Below are 21858 nucleotides of genomic sequence, written 5' to 3'. Positions count from 1 at the left end.
ACAAAAAGGTATCACATATATAATTCATAGTATTTATTTATAAATAATATCGAAAAAGGAATATTTACGTATATGTAAGTCGATGGTAATAAAGTTAAATCTAGTATTTAACGAGTAACTAACTAATTAAAGTATTATTATCATTAGAAGATAGTTATATAACGTCCTTGTGCATAAAAATTGTTAGCATAGAAATGACGATAAGATATCCAATTAGATTGTATGAGTAATATTATATATCGTCGTTTAAAAAACTAATTGTACAATTTTATTTTTTTTCTTTTTATTCTTATTTATGTTTAATATTATTACTTATTTATATTTTATATTTGTTTTTAGTTTCTTCTATTTTCTTTTTCTTCTTCTTCTTTTTATTTAATTTGTTTTAAAAATTCCCTCCCCCTCCCTTTTTTCTTTTTTCTTTTTCTTTTTCTATATCTTGTTGTTTTTATCGTTATTAGCTATAATTTAAGTTACTCGCACGTGTTATTGTAGATAAGAACACTGGTGTTACGTGATAAAAATGAAAAATTGCGGTTCTGTGATTTGTCCGAATCGATAAGAATCGATATTGAAACGATTTGCAAAAGTCGGTTTTTATACATGTTTACTTTAATACGAAATAATATTATAATACATTTCTAATATTCAATTAATATAATTATGTTACATTAATCTTTAAATGTTTGCTATTGTTAAAAGAAAATTAATAGTAGTCGATTGGCAAACATTTATTTTATTATTATTCTTTTATTTTTTTCATCTTTTTTGTTAATAATAATAATAATATATTTATATCATCATTATACACATACACACACGTGTATAATATATTTTTAGATTTATATTAGTTTCGATAAAAGATAAAGAGGGAATTTCCAGGGTAGATAAAACCTTTTTCTTTTTTTTTTACATTTTTTTTTTTACATAGATAGAATCTCGACAAAATATTATACTCTTTTAATAATTGAAAAACGAATTTATTATTCAATAATTATATTTCAAAGAAACGAGAGAGATCGCAAAATAAAAATATGAAAAAATGATAAAAGTAAGTTTGATAAAGCAATAAAGGATAGAAAAAACAGTGGTTGTTTTATTGTGGTTGTATTTAGGATAACGGTGAGTTAGAAGAGCTTTAAGTGTAGCCATTCCTCATAATGAAAAGCACCGTTTGACTTGCAAACGTTTGTTAGTTCCATTGTATCCTTCTCGCAATCCTTCAACCAACCCACACCCTTCCACCAACCAACCCCCTACTCCCTAACCTCCCCCATCATCCAATCTTTCTCTCCTACTCATTCTCCTACTGTCTGTCTTTGATGTTAATGTTCCACTGGGTGGTACATACTCGCAAATGTGTACACATAGGTTGAACGATGATGAGACGTTGTTTTGAATATTGCATCACGAATTTTCTCTGAACTTGCTTAGCTTTTAAACAATTCACGTATCTACTATATCTTCTATTTTTTCATCCCATGTGTGAGTGTTTCTACGATAGATTCTACAGTCTTGTAATACGAATTCAAATACGTAATAGTATAGAAACTGCATTATTATCTTGAAATGAAATGTTTGCTAAAATGAAGTTGACATTTCAATGAAATTAATATACAAACTAATTCTATATATTTATTATTCATTTAATTATTAACAAAAATCTTTTATATATATTATTGTTATACAATAATTTAATAGACACGATTACATTTTCCCAAATAAATCTAAAATATAATAAACGTAACCTAACGAATGAAATGTTTGATTGCAGAAAAAAAGGAAGGAACGATCAACGATAATCAAGAAAGAAAGACAGAAAAGAAAAGATAAATCGATTGATTCCTCGTCGATCAATTTGTCATCTTATTTGGTTGTTCGAACCCTCTGGCCCTCCTGTGCCCCCCACGGCCTCTTGTTTGCTTGTTAAATTTTGAAGCAACAACAACCATCACCACCATTGGAAATGAACCAACCGCGGGATCTGTTTTTCTCGCTTGTTGTATATGTGTGATGACCACTACTCGAATAATATTATTACCAACGTGCCAACGAGAATAAGAATATGGGTCCTGTTGTAGTGGTAACACCGAGGTGGAGGATTGGTTAATCGAATAAACGGCAATTAGGAATCCGTCGTGCTAACGACGCACGACGTCGAACGATCTTGATGGGAGGACGTAGAAGAAGACGAAAACCAGCAACTATCGATAAATTAATAACAATAATTATCGTCATTGTTATAGTTTTTATTATTGTTCCATCGAATTTGTTAAAAATCGCGTTGGTCCACGTGAACGACCAACCGAAATCAATGAACACCATCGTCTTATCTTCATCATCATCATCATCATCGTCATCATCATCAGCATTGTCGTCATTGTCATCGTCATCGTTGTCATCAATATTATCCAATCGTATCGATGGATTTCAAATGATTCAATATTACGACAAATTGTTTAAGTTTTTAACGGGAGTTAAATCATATCTCTATTGTTATTAACTTCAAATAATATTCGTAAGATTTACGAGTGATATTATATTACCTACGATCTACGATGAACGATCATTTTGATTAATATCGAAATTATATATTCAGATAAATAATAAACGAGAGAGAGAGAGAGAGAGAGGGAACAAGTAAGAAGAAAAAGAAGAGAAGAACTTTTTTCGGTGGACGACAATTTGGCAAAGAAAATTTCGAAAAAAGGAGACAAGTTGGAAGAAAATTACTGAAAAGTTAAAAAAAAAAAAAAAAAATAAGCGGGCAGAAAAATGTATTTCTCACGACGCATGCGCAGAATGGAGATACACGAGGAGTTAAACAGTAATAGCAGTAGTAGTAATAGTAGTACTAGTAGTAGTAGTAGTAGGAAGTCAACTAGGAGTACAACAAGAAGCATCAGTAGTACACTTGACGATCAGCAATCAGCAGCAAACTTCTGTTGTCAAAGTGGTGGTTGTTGTTTTTGTCGTTGTCGTTGTTGCTCGAACGGTGTTACGATGATTAATAACGAGTGTAAAAAGGATTATAAAGAAGAAAATGATGATGATGATGATAATAATAATAAGGAGGAGTGTAACAATAATCATTTTTCAACGAGAACTTGTGTACTTTGTGAAAGGTTGCACGGATCTTCTTCGTTAAATTCGTCTGATCGTCATTTAGATGAAATAGATTCGAATTATTATAATTCATCGTCATCTTCATCGTCATCTTCATCGTCATCGTCATCGTCTTCTTCCTCTTCTTCGAAATATTGTCGTTCATTTTACGAAGTATCATCGAAGAGTATCAGAAGAAAGGACGACAAGGATAAATGGATAACAAGGGAAAATAATTATTCATCATTGCAAAATCGTGGAGAAAATTCGAGATACGCTTCGAGTGTTGTACGGTGGAAAAATTTGTGCTTTTGGAGATTAGCGTTCAGTATTGCCCTATTCCTTGCATTAACTTTCCCGCCTAACGCTGTCGCCAGTTTGCAAAGAAAAACTTCGGTTGGGTACTCCAAAAAAGACGGGGGTGAGTATAACTTTATTTCATTTTATTTCTATTTTCTGTTGTTGTTTTTTTTTTTTTTTTATATATATATTATTGGAATAAATCTATTTTTATTTTTACGATAAATGTGGGTTCAGAAATGTTTGACGGTTAATCGAATAATGTTTAAAATGTGTAAAATTCGTTTTATTTGTCGACTGTACACGTATGATATAAAAAAACACATCGTGTGGATCATTTTTTAAAAAAGAAAAAGTTCTACCTTTTGTGATTTAAATAATAAATCAAATATTATTAATGTATATTTTCATAATGACGTTAAATACAAATTAACACGCGTTTAAAATTGCGTTAAACGGTAGCCACGTGTTAATCAGATCGATAGAGAGATTGATTGAATACATCTTTCTCTTTTTTAAAACTCATTCATTAAATTATCATTGAAAATATTTCTCTTGTAAAGAATTTATGACCGTGACCTTGTCATAAATAAATCAAAATCAAGTTTGATTACCAAACGAGTTTATGAATATTAATTCGCATTCATACGATTTTGAGTTATTTATTTTTGGAAGAAAAAAAAAATGATTTCAACGAAGAGACGTTGATTATATTTGAATATATTTCAGTAATGAGATATATCAAATATTTCGCGCGTTCAAATTGGTAGTAAATTCTTTGTAAAAAACATATCAAATATTTTTGTTCAATAATTTTCATATCATTTTTTAGTAATAATTATAATAATAGTTTTATTTCCTTTTAGTTTGATAGATGATAATTTTTCGGATTTCGGACAAAGATATTTAATATATTTGTCTTAATGTCCGCTTCCGTTCGAAATGCATAATTATTTTTATTTTTATATATATATATAATAAAAAGATTCGAGGATACATTTGTATAAATCTATTATAGTACAATGTTGTATTCCTTGAAATCTTAAAAAAAATTATTGTAGTATTATTTTTTTTGTTTTCATTTATTTTAATTTTAATTGAACTTTGAAATATCATCGAATCGAAAAGAAGAGACATGTAGATAGAAATATCATGCGATACGACGAGGTTTACGCCGACATTATATCATTGATTTGACAAAACGATCTCATCCGGTTAACGAAATAATACAACTCGGAAGCTGAAGATTTCAACATCTACAGATCTTATCCGAAGAACTTTTTCTTTTTAATCATTTTAATCATTTCTCTCTCGTATAATATATTCATTTATTTCAATATTAATTATTAATACCGATAAATTTTTATATATTTTAACCAAATAAATAATATTTTACGAATATACCTATAAGAAAAATAATATTACACGTACCGTAGGATATGGTGTTTCTTAAATTTTGTACTAATCAAATTTACGATAATTTCCATATATTTCTTAAAAAAAAAAAAAAAGTAAAAAGAAACAAATGTCTCGGTGACAATGCTTTTTTTTCCTATATTCATTTTCAAACATATTAATTATATATAATATATTTAATATGTACAAACACACGTGTACACGAGTGTCTATTATGATTTTTCTCATAAATGTTGTATAATCTTTTTCAACACATATACACTTACAAACACCTACATATATATGTACATAAATGCATTTATATATTTGTGTGTAGATAAAGAGTTGAATGTAAACGAATAAAAGCAGTAAAGAAACGATAAATCGAGAGAGAGAGAAAGAGAGAGAGAGAGAGGAAAGAAGAGGAGAGGAGAGGAGAGGAAAGTATATACCTTTAACGTTTCCACCAGAAGACGCGTTTATCGTGTCCGGCTTTTATCTTTCGCGAAGAACAGATTCCATGGGTAGCTACAACGTGTACCATGGGGGATTGTCTGGAGAATTTCGAGCGAATTAAATCAGATCGTCCTCGTTCTCCTCCTCCTCCTCCTCCTCCTCCTCTTTCCTTTTATTTATTTTTTATTTTTTTTCTTTCTTTCTTTCTCTCTCTTAGAAATTCCTATGAATTTAATCCGAACTTATTCGTTGTTCTGTGCCCAAAACAATCGTATGAAAAATGAAACTTAATTTTTTCTTTTTTATTTTATTATTATTAATATAAGATGTAATTTTCTTCAATTATTATGTCGTATACGTTAATTTATTATTGATTTATTGTTTGTAAAAAGATATCTCGTATAAATAATAAAAAATATATATGTAAATGCGTATTCTAACAGATGTGTTAGTATAAAAATTAAAAAGAAAAAAAAAGAAAAGATTTGTTGATTTAGAAACGAAAAAAAAAACGAAAAAATTTAAATCGGAATAAATTTGTATGGAAAATCATTTCGATATCATATATTCGCGAGAGAGAAGTTAGTATAGATTTTTAATATAATTTATATAGTAGCAACGTGGGGTAAAGAAGAGAATGAGGTAGTGGGGTAGGGGGAATTCTGTTCCACCTTGAAAATGATCGAGACAAAGAAAGAGAAATATGTGAGTTTCGAATAGTACAGATTTACGATGTCCAATCGCCCATGGCCGTTATATCCATAAAACTTAGGCGTTTTAAATCATATCGAGCGTAAAATCGAACGATGGAAAATGATAGGGGCTTGTAGAAGGAACGGGGCTGAGGCTGGGGGTGGGTGTGAACGAGAACAACTAAAGAGATGCAATCGCATGTAAATTTTTATAATTTACCACTATCATCCTCTTTCCATCCTTATATATTATTATTATTATTATTATTATTATTATTATTATTATTATTGGCATTGTTTTATGGCATTGATAATGTTATACGATTGATAGAAACAGAGATAAATTTGATTATAACATACTTGATGCTAACTTATGCATTTTTCTCACATTTATGCACACACGTCGTTGATTTGATATTTTCAAATATTTAATACATTATTTATTTATTTATTTTCTTTTTATTATTATTATTATTATTATCATCTTATATGCAATTATATTCTTATGAATAAGAGTTGCAAAGAATTCTTTACAGTATTTCATTGATTTTTTCTTTTTCTGATAATTCACATTAGATTTTTTGTATTTATTATAATTATCCTTTAAACGTGTTTCTCGAAATATTTGTCAAATAATAATAATAATAATAATAATAATAAGGAAGGAATAAAAAAATGACGAAGCAAATAACTTTGTCTTCGTCTCTCTCAACATTGTATATCTTGAAAGTATGCAAGTATGGTAACTATGCAGCTATGCAACTATGTTTTATGTTAGAATCGTGTGGTAGATATCTAACGGTACTGGCAAGAGATCGTTGCAACATGATTGATATTTTAAGTTGTTATTTATTTTTCTTCGTTTTATTCGACTTCATCGATGAATTAAAGATTCTTTGTTACTTAATCATTCATGAATCACAAATTCGAAAGGTAATGAGGATTTTTGAAAAAAATTCTAAATGAAAGGATAATTGCAAATTTAATTACAGAGAAACAGATAAGCAAACGAATAAGAAGAAATTCATCAAATCTACTATATATATATATATATATATATAATTCACATGAAAAATATATTAAATTTATTATTATCTTATATTATTTTAAATGTCATCCAGAGAGAGAGAAAATATATTAACTTTTATATAATTGATAGAAACGTGTAAAGGAACGTTTACTTGCTTGCTTGCTTGCTTACTTGCTTGATTTCTCGTAAAAATGTTGCATCATAATTTGAACTTGTTGATTGAAGAAAAATAAAAAAAAAATAAAAAAAAATAAAATGATTCGATAGAAAAAAGTAATACGAAGGAACCATCTTATGTAAAGGTTATATACCATAGAAAATGATAAATTAAAAAGCACATAATAACCACGAGTGTTAGGGGAAGAAAACACATATTAGATTATACTATACAACCGTAGTAGTAAAATTCTAGGCGCCAGAAAGTAAATAGGAAAAAAAGTTATACGTGGGTAAAAGAGAGAAATATGTTGATACGATAGTGTAAGTAATTCCCTCGTGAAGTAAAAGGGAAAGATTTACAACAGTCTAAGAAAAATGAAAAAAAAAAAAAAGATAGAAAGTGAGAAAAAAACAATCAGACGGAATAACGTAGTGTAAAAGGAGAAGAGAGAGAGTACGTGTGTGAGATTTAAGAAAGAAAGAAAAATAAAAAAGAAAGAAGGAAGGGTCGTTTTCTCGTAAGAATAATGACTGTAAAATTATTGACCATTCTCAAAAGGAGAAGACGTCGTCCCACGCTTCAAATTTACATACACACACATATACATATATCATTGATCGAATGATCGTGAGATCAATTGATCTTTTAGTCTCATTTGAAATATCATTTGAAAGATCTAGATAGGTCATCAATGTCAATTTCGACTCGATCATCTTGATAATCATTGTCGTTGTCTTTGAAATAAATACTTAATTAACTTGACAGATATACTTAATTGAACTTCAAAATTATTTTAAATCATATATATATATATTTCTAATGTAAGATTACATTTTATTTAGGCATACGAGAGTATACAGGAAGGAAGGAAAGGGGGAATTAAGTATTAAGGATATTCATATTTTATTCGTGTGTTCACATTTATTGATAATTAAAATAATTTATATACGAGCATTGGGTAACAGGTATATTATTGTGTGGTGTTAGCTGGTATACAAATGTTAGAATAATATTTAAAAAAAAAAAAAGGAATATAAATAATATTGGAACGTTCTCGTTCGATAATTTCGTTACTGGTTAGAACGACGCAGCAACGCGTGGCTCAGGCCGATGAACTTTTGCGAGTGCTGCGTCGTAGTTTCGTACTCCTTAGAACACACACAGACACACACAGACACATACACAAATATACACACCCTCCTTTAGTATAGATAGGTATATATATTTTTTCTTATATGGAATAATATCGATGTTAGGGGAATTTCGTAGATGTATTCACGTATACGTTACCATATACACACACACACGCGTGTATACATACACTTATCCTCCTTTAGTATGCTTTTCTATGTACTTTTTTTTTTTTTCTTCTTTTTCTAATAGAGAATAATGTCGACGTTAGGGGAAATTATATGTATGTGTGTGTGTGTGCGTGCGTGCGTAGATTTTTCGAGACTATGGTCATTTAGAAAATTGTTTGTTCCAAACGTATTGCCTAATAATTTATCTCCTCTCGTATTCGTTTAAAATAAAATTATATTAGGTTTTTTCTTTTTTTGCGTTTTGTTAAATTGAAAATATATTATTACGTTTAATATCGTATATTCACAGATATATTTGTTTTTTTTAATAATATTTTCAATAAAATATCCGACAGAGATAATTTCTAATTTTATTTATTTCATCGTAAAAAAATTTCGCATTCGAATATATCAGGATCTTGAAATTAACTTTTATGTCCTTGGCAAGAAGCCCATTGATCGAATCACGTATCTCTCTCTTTTCTGTGTACATATACTAAACTTTTTTCTCGTGAACCTTCTCGAGCCAAAGTCCATCTAATTCGGTGACAACGGTCTAAAAGGTGAAGACGCACGGGCCAAATACTCCGCCAGAAAAAAAACAATTCTATTCGTTTATGTTTTTTTCCCTCCCTCCCCATCATTTTTTTAATTGCAAAAAAAATTTAGCACCAGTACATGCATCACACACATTTTTCCATTAATTCATTAGAGAATTATATTAGATACGAATCAAAATTCAAATCAGTTATAGATTTTGTTCGTTGAATTATTAATATTTATTTCTTTTTATTGTTTCGTACATATATTTTATTGATTGATCCAACAAATTGTAAAAAATCTTGAAACTAGATATTAGATTATTAGTTCTAATTTAATAAATGACGAAATATAAAAAGGTATACCGAAAGAGGTCATTCACCTTCAAAAGAGGAGTGAACGACGAAGCCAGGTGTTGAGAAGCAAAAGGGGGTCTGTCGTAACATGGCCACCGTCCCAACGATACCGGAAGTTGCTGTCTAGACGATCCTTACTTTTTCTTTCCTTCTTTCTTCCTCTTATTTATGATTTTTCTACCCGCGCGTCTCCTTATTTTATTTCTAAAATTAATTAAACTATCTTCCTTCCTTTCCTTCCTTCCTTCCTTCCTTCCTTTTATTCGAGTTCAAATTTTATTCAAATCATTTCTATACCATCTCTCTTCCTCTTTTTTATTATCATTATTATTAGTTTATTTTATTTGTTTGCAAGATTTATACAATTTCTTTTTATTTTTCTAATTTTTATCAATTTGTATTGTATAAATAAATAAATTTATCGTAATGGTCTGTTTCAATGTTAGTTATGAAAAATATAAACGTGATGCAGTATATAAAATTTCACTTATTACAAATATAGAAATAAAAAAAGTAGGATTTATCGAAGCTTTATCTAATACTCCTTTCCCCATAATTCAGAAATAGAAAATATTAGAGAAGAGGGATCGTAAAGCTTCGTCGAGCAGCATGCTATCTAACAGCTTTCTAAGTATTCGACTAGCGATACCATAAACTTAGATTACGAGACGAAGAAACGATGAACGTGTTCGAATACACACACACGTATATAACACGTCCTGCGTGTTATATACTGTAAAAACACCATTGAGAAATACTTATACGATTCCCCTGGCCCCCTCCTTTCCCCCCTGGTATGCGTGGGACTTCCGTTTTCTTTCTATAATTCTATTGTTGTTACTTTTTATCATATCGTAGTTACATACACGCGTAAATATACATATATATCGAATAATAATAATAATTCTATTTTTAATAAAAAACGAATAATATTTTTTCAATATCCACCCGCCCCAGCAAAAAAATCAGATAACATTTGAGTTAGATTTTTTTCTCGCAATTCTCGGACTCAACCTGTAATACGCGTTACAAATTAACACATACATAGATACAAAAAATAAATACGTATATATATATAAGATTTATCTTTCTAATTCAATGCTTTTGTAGATTGGATAAAATAAATTCCTATATAATAGAAAATGTGTAAAAGATAAGATAATAATTTACATAGAAATTCTGACATCTCACTCAGTCACTCTTTCTTTCTTTCTTTATCTATCTATCTATCTATTTATGATTATCTCGATCTATATCTATATCTATTTCTTTTTTTTTTCTAATTTACAATACGATGCCGTGGGATAAAATTTACAAAAACATTTGCAACATTTTGTCTATCCACGAGAAGAGCTGGGTAGAAGATCCGGGATTTCTCTTTCTCTCTCTTTCTTTCCATCTTTCTATCTCTTTGTCAGTCTCACTTAGTCAATCAATCGTGTTTCTCTCTCCGACCCTTTCTTTTTTTCTTTTTCTTTTTCTTTTTCTTTTCTACCGAGTAACTTAGGACTTCTCGGTGGTCGTACACATAGTTGCAAGAACCGGTTTTCTTCAAAGAAGTTTCCTTAGCGAAAAAGAAGGAGGGTTTATACTTCATAGCAGCTTTTCTTCTACGCACGAATCCTGAGGAATGTTTAAAAGAAGAAAAAGACTTGACGGGGTGCGGGGGGTGGGGGAGAAAGATAGATAGAGAAAGAAACAGGGGCAGGAAGATACGAGGACAATGATTCTCATCAATGTAGAAGAAGAAAACAAAGTAAAATGAGATGCAAACCAAAAATTAAAAACAAGTAAAAAAAGAAACGAAGTTGAAGAAAAAAAAGAAAGAAAGAAAGAAAGAAAGAGTGAGAGGGAAGATACGAAGGGTGAAAATTCTTAGAAACGAAGAAGATGTGGGAAAATATATGTGATAAAAATAAGAAAAAAAGAGAAAGAGAAAGAGGATATATGACGGCAAAGATTCTCGACAAAGAGAAGATGAGATAAAAATAGATAAGTAGAAGGAGGTGGTGGGAATAAAGAGAATAATAATGTTGCGAGAGAAAGAATTAATAAGAACGCGCGAGTTAAATGTTGGAAGTGAATAAAAATAGGAGCGGGGGACGGGGGTGGAAGTTGGTTCTTAACTTTTTTTTTTTTTAAATAGAAGAAAATAGAAATAAATAGATATATATATATATAGGTAAAATAAAGAGAGAATGAAGTTATGGATAAAGATAAAAAGAGGAGGCAGCAGTCAGGGCAGCAGAGTACTTCGGCCTTTAGGTGAATGGCTAGTAACCTTGAACAGCAGAGAGTCTGGAATGCATCGACCGGTGCAACTTCTTAAGTAGGCTGCCTTAAGACTCCCTATACTCTCTTCTCTTTCTCTTTCTCTCTTTGAGAGGATGTTTGTATCAAAACGAAACAGATTGGAATGAATTCCTGGTACTACACACAATGTTAGATTATTTTATCTAAAAACATTCGTATTATTCTTCATTATTAATGTTTATCATCATCGATGGTAATGGTGGTGGTGGTGGTGGTAATTTTATCAGGTTGTTGTTACATGGATTTCATTTTTTTTCTCTTTTTTTTCTTATGATAATTATGCGTAAATCATAAATTTACTTTCTAAAATGTCAGTCATTCCTTTAGACTTTTTTTTTCCTTAATGGAATTCGTTTCAATTTTTGCGCCGATATTGTTTTTTTTTTTTTTTAGGATTGACACGATTTAATAATTCCAAAATTAATTAGATAATTTATAATTAACATTGGTTATTATTTTATCGCGATATTTAAAAAAAAACAAATTAATGTATAATATAATATAATAGGAAGAAGAAGGGGGGTAACGTGTATAGTGAAATAATACTTTGGCAAGAAAAATCAATAAAATTCGATGAAACCCACCCCAAACGTTACGCTCACAGATTAATCAAATTTCAATGAATAAATATATATCATGTATTTTCTATATATTTCATATAATTCCACGTATACATTTATAATTGATATAATAACAAATAAACAAAACATAAATAGACTAAGAAACTTATTTATATAGTTGAAGACGCGCCGTCTGCTGTTACAACCCTTTCGAAAACGGTCGACGAGCTCGATGCTAGCAGGTCGTGCTAAAAATATCATCAACTGGCATTGGAATAAACCTATGAAACTACACACACACATATACATACACACATTTTATTTCATATGAATATATATGATATTAAAAAACATGTGAATGGAGGAAATGTATTTTATTTTATTTTATTTTATTTCTTGTTTTTTATTATACTTCTCTTACATTATTAATGAAGATAATTAATTATAATAATAATAATAATAATCATCTTGATATGTGAAACACGATCGTATGATAAAACACGTGTACACATAATATATATATATTCATTTTAATTCGGGGATAAAATAAAATGGGGATTTTTTGTTACCATGTAATCATTTATATCTATTATCTAATAGAGACATTTGTTTCTTTTTTTTTGTTTGTTTGTTTTCGATAAACAGTGTGCCAAAGTATAGACATAAGAAACAGCGTGAATCAATTCACAAGACTGCAAGGATGTCGAGTAGTCGAAGGATTCGTCCAAATTCTCCTAATCGATCATGCCGACGATTCGGCCTTTGCGAATCTCACCTTTCCAGATTTGGTAGAAATAACGGAATACCTCATTTTATACAGGTAAGCTTAATAATCAATGTTATCTCTTTCGAAAACGTGAATAAAATAACAGGCACGCACGCACACACACACAATCCTTTACCTCCCCCATAAACGAACGCATGGGTGCGTGCATTTAATTCTCTACGTTTGCGTAATTACAAAAATATCAAACTATCAGAATTCTTTTGGATGAAACATAATTCTATTATGTTTTTTTTTTTTCTTTTCTTTCTGTGTGTGTGTATTTATTTCTTTGCCGTGTTTTATGCAAATTTTATACATAAATATATTTCATCGAATCCCAAATCGTCTTCTTTCGAAATAAACATTTTTCAATATTATTTATTAATTAATATTTTATCTCATATCTATAATAATTCAATTATCACAAAAATTATTCTCTTTGTGTATTAATATGTTATATATTACAAATATTATAATATTATAAATGATATTTTATATCATTTAAAATAATTAATGATACAAAAATATATGCGATCGACGAATAAGTGTCTCGTTCGATTTGTATTTAATTATAAATAAATCAACGAGTATATAAGATCATTTTTTTTTTTTATTTTTTTATTATTTTTCCGTTGGATAAAACTTTTCTGTACGCGTATTAACCTGATCTTCGTGTCCCTTTTCCCCGTCTGTAGGGAAGTATGCAACGATCGAGAAGTTATAAAAGGTCGAGTAGAACGAAGTAGACGTTTCACTCGGTTCCAACCCCTTCTCAGGTCACTAAACTCGTTCTCAGGCACGCGGCTTGTTATTATCGCGGCTTCTGCCTCCTTTTTATCCCCCCCTCCTCCCTTCTTATTTCCCCCCCGCGTTTATTTTTTTCTTCTCCTTCTTCTACTTTTTCTTTTTCTTTTTTACGATCTCACGAAACGAGTAGAATGGAGTTGTTGCACGAATCTTACAGCTTTTCATTGACACGCTTGCAAAAAACGATTAAAAATACTTTATCATCTGTTTTATTTTAATTTTTGTTTGTTTTTTTTTTTTTTTAAATACACACACCATATTCATTTTGTTTTATGGGAAAATATATGTGCGTGCTGTGTGTATGTATTTTAATGACGATCGATAAAGGATTAGATGTTAACTTAATTTTAAAGAGAGACACAATATATTTGTGTTGTATTATTTATTTATATTTAATATTAATACATTAATAATAGAAAATATATTGATTTTTATTTCTTTTTTTTTTTTTTTTTTCTTTTTCCTTCTTTTTTTTCAGAGTTAATGGATTACGAAGCGTCGGCCGTCTATTTCCCAACCTGACATTGATTCGAGGTCATTCTTTATTTATTAATTATGCATTAGTTGCATTCGAGATGATGCACCTGCAAGAAATCGGTCTCCATTCGTTAACCGATATTCTACGTGGTTCGGTACGTTTCGAAAAAAATCCAGCACTTTGTTATGTCGACACCATCGATTGGGATATCATAGCCAAAGCTGGGAAAGGTGAACACGTCATATCGGTAAGGATTTTTATTATTTTATATAGAAATATATTCATATTTTTTTTGGTATGGTGAGAGAGAAAAATTGAAATTTAATTATTGAAAAAGAGAACACAAAAGTAAAATCATTCTTTCTATTACGAGAAAACATAACATTTTAAATAGAAATTTGAAGATAATATTTAAATAATTCAATGAACCACATATATATATATATATATAAAATGGACACATTTTACATACACTCACATACACAATGAATCCTCTATTTAAACATCGTCCTCTTTCGAGAAATCGATCTAATAAAATGCATCATAAATATTTCCGACTCGTTGCAAGGAAGAAGAAGAAGAAGATGAAGATGAAGATGAAGATGAAGAAGAAGGAAAAGAGAGAACAGAAAAAAAATAGGAATAAATTCGATTAAATTCTGGATCGAACTTGATCGATTTGAAGGTCGTAAAAATGGCCGAAAGAATTTAATAGTAAGTGTATAAGTATTATCGATGGCACGTGTATATATATATATACATATGTGAACATTTACACGTGTACGTTTGTGTGTCAAATACACATGTACACACACGAATAAACGTTTATAAAGAGACAAACGTGTAGCCTCGGAACTGGATGGGTCGCCGCGTTGGAGTCCTTGAAAATCCGCATAAAGGCATTGTCCTCTGTAACTAGAAGATGCTTCGTGGAAAAGCAAACACGCGTGCTTTCCTTCGAATCAACGACGAATACGATGGGAGGAACAACAACAACACTCGGGACGAAACGAGCGTAACTCTCAGCCTTTCGCAATTTGTTTTTCGACCTTCGCGATGTGTTCCCCTCTTCCACCCTCTCGCCCTCGCCCTCCTCCCAACCCTCTCTCGGCCCCTCCTCACACATACGTACACATTCTCTCTCTCTCTCTAATATAATACTCTCTTTTCTCATCTTATTCTATGCACTTTGTTTTTCTCTATTAAACAATATACACGACCAAAGTAATATGTAACGAAAAAACAGTTGTTAGTAATTCATTTGATTTGTTCAATTCATTTTCATTACAATTATATCATATATCATCTGTCGTCGTTGTTTTTTTAATATTATTTCTTATTTTTCTCTCTCTCTCTCTCTCTTCTTTCTTTTTTATAATTATATTGTTATAATTAATTCGTACAATTTTGTTAGAAATAAAAATCAACGTAGTGCGTTGATAAAGGAGATATCTTTAGTATCGACTGATTGAACCACGTTGTTATTTTGTTTTTTTTTTTCAAAGCAAAATTGAAATCTCGAATGGGTTTTTAACTCTTCGAGATAATTGAATGAGAAATGTTTGATGTTGTAATTATATATATTTATTTTGAAAGAAAGATTAGATTAATCAAATTTTTAAGAATGAGTTTCATGAGGAGAGAAAGTTTATCTTACCGACCGATTAAATTTTACGATTTTTATTCAAATACGAATGAATTTCTACACATGAATGAATATTAATTTTACTTTAGAATGAATATTACACATTTATATATACACTTTGTAATATGACATAGTTATTTTTTTAAACAATACATTAGTGCATTAATAAATTTCAAGATAACAACTTAGAAATTTCGGTTTCGAGTCAATTCGAATAGAAAACAAAAGAAGGAGAATCTAACTTACCGACTGATACACTTTTAAAACTTAAACAAACATTTCAACCTTTAAAAAACATTTAGAACAAATAATACGAATTAATTTTGTGTCTGTGTTTAAAATTGAATATAAAAACAAGAAAGGAAAGTAAAAAAATATTTCTAAATTCAAGTTTAAATTTAAAAACGAAGAAGTCTTGATAGAAGAGAAGAAATTTGTGTAGAATCATTTTTCTTCAGGAGAAAGAATTTAATCGTTTTGTAAGACGAATAAAAAATAAGAAAGAGAAAGACGATAAGTTAATGACGTAGGATAAATGAAATTCGAGCGGCACGCGTGTGTTTCTCTTCTTATTATTTGAACGTGTAATATTTCACGAGTAGAGAAAAGTGCGAAGTCGATAGTAATCGGACGAACGTTTCGCGATTTCAAACGAGATAACATGTTTTACGACGAATCGATAAAGTTTACCAGTGAGAACAACGTTTCTTCTAAATCAATAAATATGAATTTAATCAATTTTAATATTAATACAAAAAGTATTATATCATATATTAAATATGTGCGTGCATATTGCTCCGTGTAAGTGTGTGTATACAATGCATCATTCTATCCTAACATGTTTCCATAGAATTTATTTTTGTATTTGACAGGGAAATAAACCAAAGAATGACTGTCCGATATGTGAAAAAAATTGTACTACAAGATTGACCAACAATAAGCCCGATGAGACATTTTGTTGGAATCGGCAGCACTGTCAACGAAGTAAATATTTTTTTATTCTTATATATATGTATATATTTATAAAACAAAAAGGTCTGAGATCAATAAAAAAATATTTGTATTTAATTACACAATCATTGAAAACCTAATTGAAAAATGATGATTGCAGTATGCGACGGATGTTTGGAAGGTGTCTGCGATGCGTCTGGTCAGTGCTGCCACCCATCGTGTTTGGGAGGTTGTACAGGACGAACAGCAAATGATTGCAAAGTTTGTAAGAATGTATTAATTGGACCTAATCAGTGTGGAGAACGTTGTCCAGAGGGTACATTTGAATTTATGAATCGTCGTTGCATCGGAGAGGACGAATGTCGTAGAATGTTGAAGCCCCGTGAAGCTTTAAGTATTGTCAAAGATTATCCGTACAAACCGTTCAATGGTAGCTGCATAATTGAGTGTCCTGCAGGATACATGGACGAAGAAGTTAACAACAAGACATCTTGTAGAAAATGTAAGGGTCCTTGTTTAAAGGAATGTCGTGGTACCAGCGTCGACAGTATCGCTTCTGCTCAGAAGTTACGTGGTTGCACTCATATAACTGGTAGCCTTGAGATTCAAATAAGAGGTGGTAAAAATATAGTCAACGAGTTGGAGGATAGTTTGAATATGATAGAAGAGATCGATGGGTATCTTAAAATCGTTAGAAGTTTTCCTCTGATATCGTTGAACTTTTTAAAAAGTCTTAGAGTTATAAGAGGGAACTCTTTGGACAACAACAAATATACTCTCGCTGTTCTGGATAATCAGAATCTTCAAGAACTTTGGGATTGGAGTACGCACGGTAATATTGGTATTTACTCCAAAGATGGTCCGGCCAAAGTCTTCTTTCATTTCAATCCTAAGCTCTGCTTTTATAAGATCGAAGCTCTAAGGAAAAAGGCAGATCTTCAAGAGTTTACTGATCTCGAAGTGGCGCCTAACAGTAATGGCGATAAAGTGGCTTGTAATGTTACCGAATTGAAAACAGTTGTCACTAAAACTACATCGGATGCAGCATTGATCGAATGGGAACAATTCACTCATCATGATCCCAGATCATTATTGGGATACGTTGTATACTTTATAGAAGCACCTAATGAAAATGTGACAATGTACGATGGAAGAGACGCTTGCGGGGGTGACGGTTGGAGAGTTGATGATGTTTCTGCCATAGAAGGAACTACCAAATCAGTTACTCCTAATTATACAGAACCTGAAAAAACAACATATCTCTCTCATATCTTAACGCAATTGAAACCATTCACGCAATACGCGTTTTACGTAAAAACATATACCATCGCTACAGAGAGGTCAGGGGCTCAAAGTAAAGTTACATATTTTACCACCAAACCCCATGCACCCAGCGCGCCCAGAGCTCTCACAACTCGGAGCAATTCTAGCAGCGAAATCATAATCTCTTGGTCTCCGCCATTAAAAAAAAATGGTAATCTTACGTATTACAGAATTATGGGACGTTGGGTAAAAGATGATTCCAGTTTTATCGATCAGAGAAACTACTGCGATGAACGTAAGTTGTATATTATTTTTGTTTTTCTTTTTTTTTTTAATAACTTTATCGAATTATTATAAATTTATAATGTTACGCGTGATATTTAGCAATGCCCTTGCCGGAGAAAAAATCGATCTCTGTCATAGCCGAGGAAGAAAGAAAACGCGCGGAGGAAGAATTAGTTAAAATACCTGACTTATCTTCCTGCGATTGTGCGGATAGGGAATTAGATCAGTCGATGCGCGAAAAAGAAGTTTCAAGTTCTATTGCATTCGAGGATGCTTTACACAATCAGGTTTACGTGAAACGAATAGATGCTCGTAGAAGACGAGACACTTCCGAGATACTTCAGGCGATCAAAATGATGGATCAAAATATCACCAAGGTATAGAATAATATCATCTATATTCAGTCAAAAGTAACATTAACTACACTTTTCCATTAAAAATAATTCGTTAAATAAGTATATTTTTTAACGATAGGCGGAATCTTTGCAGAAAAAATATCAAAATGAAGAGATGGTAAACAATACGTATATCACATTCGACAGAGAAGTGCCCACGCCAAATCTCAGCTACGTTTTGAAAAATCTTAGACACTTTGCTTATTATAACATCGAAGTACAAGCTTGCCGAGAGGTTGTGAAAAATGATACCAATGATACTTGTTCGACTAAGAGTATGAAGACTTATCGAACTTTACCATTGAAAGGTGCTGATAATATTCCACCTAATACTTTGAAATTGACTTTGATGAAAACGAATAATAGCTTCACTGATATTAAGCTTACTTGGGCAGAACCATCGGAACCCAATGGTTTGATCGTTACATATCAAATCGAGTATAAGAGAGTGGATATACAAAATGTAATGATTTGTTTTTTATTTTTAGAATTACATTGACTTCTAATTAAAATATGTAATTAATAAATAAATCGGTAATTTTATTATTCATAGATAAAAGCAACGGTAGTTTGCATTACTAGACGTGATTTTAATGCATCTGGCAATGTCTACTATCTTAAAGATCTCCCACCTGGCAATTACTCGATCAAAGTCAGGGCTACAAGTTTGGCTGGAAATGGAAATTACACGGAGCCCTTATATTTCTTCATCAAAGAATCCAATATAGGACTCTATTGGATACTATTTTGGTCGATCTTTTGTATTTTAGTTGTTGTCCTGTCACCCGCAGTGTTTTATTTCTGCAAAAGGAAGTACATGCGTAACGTTCGTAGTGTTAGACTCATAGCAACTGTTAATCCCGAATACGTGAGCACAGTTTACGTGCCCGACGAATGGGAAGTACCCAGAAAGAAAATTCAAGTTTTGAAAGAATTAGGAAATGGTTCTTTTGGAATGGTTTACGAAGGTTTAGCCAAAGACGTCGTTAAAGGGAGACCTGAAGTTCGTTGTGCTGTTAAAACCGTCAATGAGAATGCGACTGATAGAGAAAGAATAGAATTTCTTAACGAAGCGTCTGTTATGAAGCAAGTATTTTGTTATTTTTCTTTTCTAATCCATTAATTCCACGTTGAGATTTAATTACTTATACTTTTATAGAGCTTTTAACACTCATCACGTGGTAAGATTACTCGGTGTAGTATCTCAAGGACAACCTACATTGGTAGTAATGGAGTTAATGGTGAACGGTGACTTGAAGACTTACTTGAGAAGTCATAGACCCGACGTTTGCGAAAATTTCTCTAGACAGCCACCGACTTTGAAAAGAATTTTACAAATGGCAATCGAAATAGCCGATGGCATGGCTTACCTTGCGGCTAAGAAATTCGTTCACAGAGATTTAGCGGCAAGAAATTGTATGGTAGCCGAAGATCTTACCGTTAAGATCGGTGATTTCGGAATGACCAGGGATATCTATGAGACTGATTATTATCGTAAAGGTACCAAAGGTCTTTTACCTGTAAGATGGATGGCACCGGAAAGCTTGAAGGATGGCGTCTTTACGAGTTTTTCCGATGTTTGGAGTTATGGTGTCGTTTTATGGGAAATGGTAACTCTTGCCTCTCAACCATATCAAGGCTTATCGAATGACCAGGTAAAAATGATAATATGATTGTTAAATGAGTTTATTCAATTTTGATAATACCACAAATGAGATTGTCGATAACATTGATTCGTATTTTCGTAGGTATTACGATATGTAATCGAGGGAGGTGTTATGGAACGTCCTGAGAACTGTCCAGACTCGCTTTACAATTTAATGAGACGTACTTGGTGTCATAAAGCAACAAAAAGACCAACTTTTATCGATATAGCTACCGTATTGCTACCAGATGTTAATTTGGAAGATTTCGAACGAGTCAGTTTTTATCACAGTTCTGAAGGCATCGAAGCGAGAAATCAGAATATGTCTCATTCGCCGCAAACTGACAAGTAATTGAATTATTTCTATGATATAATCTAATTTTACGTTTAATCGTTTAACCTTTGCGTTTGTAATTTTTGTTTTATGGTGTTGTTGGATAACAGGGACCTGGAGATGGCAACTCTTCAAGAGTTCCGTGAAGAGGAAGCTGAAGGAGAAGAAGATTCTCCTTTACGTCAGGATTTTGGGGATTTTGCAAGTTTCGAGCCGACCAGTATTAAAAACAGTTTGAGCCCACGTTACACGTTAGAACCATACGGTGAGAATTCTAAAACAACGACGAACTTCCATGACATGAATTTGTCTAAGATACCATTGAAAGCAGGTTTCGATGATTTCGATGGTATTTCAGGAGATTCTTTAGCGTCGAGCAAAGATACATTAAATTTACCATTCGTCGAGGATAGTTTGAAATCTGTTAAAAATTCACCCTTCATTCATGCTAAAAGTACACCCAAAGGGATCGATAATCAAACATCGACAGGAAGGGCAACAAGTCTACAAAATTTGATCAAACAACATATGCAGCAACGAACGCAGGAAGATAGTCCGATTTCTATCAAATCTAAATCCAAGAAAAATCCTGATTATGAGAATAGTAGTCCGATGATATTAGCGAACTACGAAAGAAACTTTTCTTTCCCATCGCTATCGTTGAATACCTTAGAGATCGACGTTGACATTGAAGGGAAACGTAGACGCCATTCGCCAACAGTTGAATATATGAACGAACCTGAGACTTTGAACAATGGTTACATCGGTGGTAACAATAAAAAAACGTAGTCCATCTACGTGAAACTCTTCTTTAATTATAATAGTCGACGGGTTCGTAATAAAGACTCAACATAGCTCATTTATTTCTCGTCGCTATGAACAAAAAGAAGAAAGAGAGAAAGAGGAAATAGTTGTAATTAAAAAAGAAAAGCAAAAAAAAGGCAGTGTCTAGAACGAAAGAAACGTATTTATCACTTATTTATCAATGAACAATCCTAAGTTGTAATCACGCGGGCGTTTAATGACAGTTCAAGCTTACATGAAAGAACAATTATAAATGAATTGATTTTTTTTTTTTTTT

The 21858-nt window shown here is 31.4% G+C and overlaps 1 protein-coding gene across 4 annotated transcripts in view; it reads left to right on the top strand.

Annotated features, from left to right (window-relative positions):
- The window catches only part of LOC106785992 (insulin-like receptor), a 48517-nt gene extending 26665 nt beyond the window's left edge, over positions 1-21852 (top strand). For 2 of the 4 annotated variants that reach the window (XM_014746919.1, XM_014746920.1), the window contains exons 2-12: positions 1775-3526; positions 12854-13028; positions 14260-14506; positions 16777-16888; positions 17016-18413; positions 18503-18780; positions 18878-19261; positions 19352-19884; positions 19958-20453; positions 20547-20791; positions 20888-21852. In XM_014746919.1, the coding sequence (XP_014602405.1) occupies positions 2776-3526; positions 12854-13028; positions 14260-14506; positions 16777-16888; positions 17016-18413; positions 18503-18780; positions 18878-19261; positions 19352-19884; positions 19958-20453; positions 20547-20791; positions 20888-21566 (5298 nt within the window). In that variant the 5' untranslated portion in view covers positions 1775-2775 and the 3' untranslated portion in view covers positions 21567-21852. The remainder of the gene's footprint in view (positions 1-1774; positions 3527-12853; positions 13029-14259; positions 14507-16776; positions 16889-17015; positions 18414-18502; positions 18781-18877; positions 19262-19351; positions 19885-19957; positions 20454-20546; positions 20792-20887) is intronic. The other 2 variants (XM_014746922.1, XM_014746921.1) reach the window with 2 other exon arrangements.
- The last annotated feature ends 6 nt before the right edge of the window (positions 21853-21858 follow it).

This window comes from Polistes canadensis, unplaced genomic scaffold (genome assembly GCF_001313835.1).
Source record: "Polistes canadensis isolate GaletaPanama2010 unplaced genomic scaffold, ASM131383v1 scaffold_61, whole genome shotgun sequence".
Taxonomy (NCBI): domain Eukaryota; kingdom Metazoa; phylum Arthropoda; class Insecta; order Hymenoptera; family Vespidae; genus Polistes; species Polistes canadensis.
The sequence above is the reverse complement of the archived record's forward strand: the minus strand, read 5'-3'. Positions and strand labels throughout refer to the sequence as shown.